The following is an 853-nucleotide window of genomic DNA, read 5'->3' as shown; positions in this document are numbered from 1 at the left end:
GCCGGCTGTTGGAAAAAGGCGACCGGGACTGAGGACTAGAGTAGGGGGTCACGCCTCAGCTTGCAGGCCTGCAGTGTGGGATCCCCGGCCCCGTGCTCAGGCGGTCTACGAGACTCCCATTCGCGCCCTGGGCCGTGACCTTCCCACGGCCCTGACCCCGCGACCTCCCCATTCTCCACGGGCACTAACAGCCCGCTCCCGGTCCGCGTTCCGAAGCCCCGCTTCCCACAGCTCTGCGCTCTCGTTGCCACCTCACCGAGCGGCGGGTGCGTAGCAGCACTCGCGTCCCGGCGCCAGCTGCCCGGCAAACAGCGGAAGCCGCCATCTTCTAAGCTCCAGTGGACGCTGGGCCGCGCCACGCATGCGTAGAGGCGCGAGGCGCAGGCGCAGTACTGGGGTCTTGGCGCTCGGCCGCCCCCTGGCGGAGGAGACCGGAAAAATTCACTTACTCCCTGAAGGTCGCTGCTTCTTGTCTTCGCGTCCCTGGGTACCAGCGCGCATCAATGCCCCTGGCTAGTCATCGTCCTGCTCAGATCTGTTCTGGATCCAGTTCATCTTTTCCCTTCACTCGTGGGAGAGTGCCCGACGTTTCTCACGAACCGTGGGCGCCTCGACTGCACTGAGTGCTTGGAGTGGGCGAGCGGGCCGGAAGCGCAAGCACAGCATGTTTGCGAACCGCAGATCAGATCAGATCAGTCGCTTAGTCGTGTCCGACTCTTTGCGACCCCATGAACCGCAGCACGCCAGGCCTCCCTGTCCATCACCAACTCCCGAAGTTCACTCAGACTCATGTCCATCGAGTCAGTGATGCCATCCAGCCATCTCATTCTCTGTCGTCCCCTTCTCCTCTCTT

At 63.4% G+C, this 853-nt stretch overlaps 1 protein-coding gene across 1 annotated transcript in view; it reads right to left on the bottom strand.

Annotated features, from left to right (window-relative positions):
* LOC104997238 (cytochrome b-c1 complex subunit 1, mitochondrial) overlaps positions 1-369 on the bottom strand; it is a 9,126-nt gene extending 8,757 nt beyond the window's left edge. The window contains exon 1 of the mRNA XM_010851904.1: positions 239-369. Coding sequence (XP_010850206.1) covers positions 239-325 — 87 coding nt within the window. The 5' untranslated portion in view covers positions 326-369. The remainder of the gene's footprint in view (positions 1-238) is intronic.
* Positions 370-853: the final 484 nt, after the last annotated feature.

The sequence above is a fragment of the Bison bison genome, unplaced genomic scaffold (genome assembly GCF_000754665.1).
Source record: "Bison bison bison isolate TAMUID 2011002044 unplaced genomic scaffold, Bison_UMD1.0 scf7180017864304, whole genome shotgun sequence".
Taxonomy (NCBI): domain Eukaryota; kingdom Metazoa; phylum Chordata; class Mammalia; order Artiodactyla; family Bovidae; genus Bison; species Bison bison.
The sequence above is the reverse complement of the archived record's forward strand: the minus strand, read 5'-3'. Positions and strand labels throughout refer to the sequence as shown.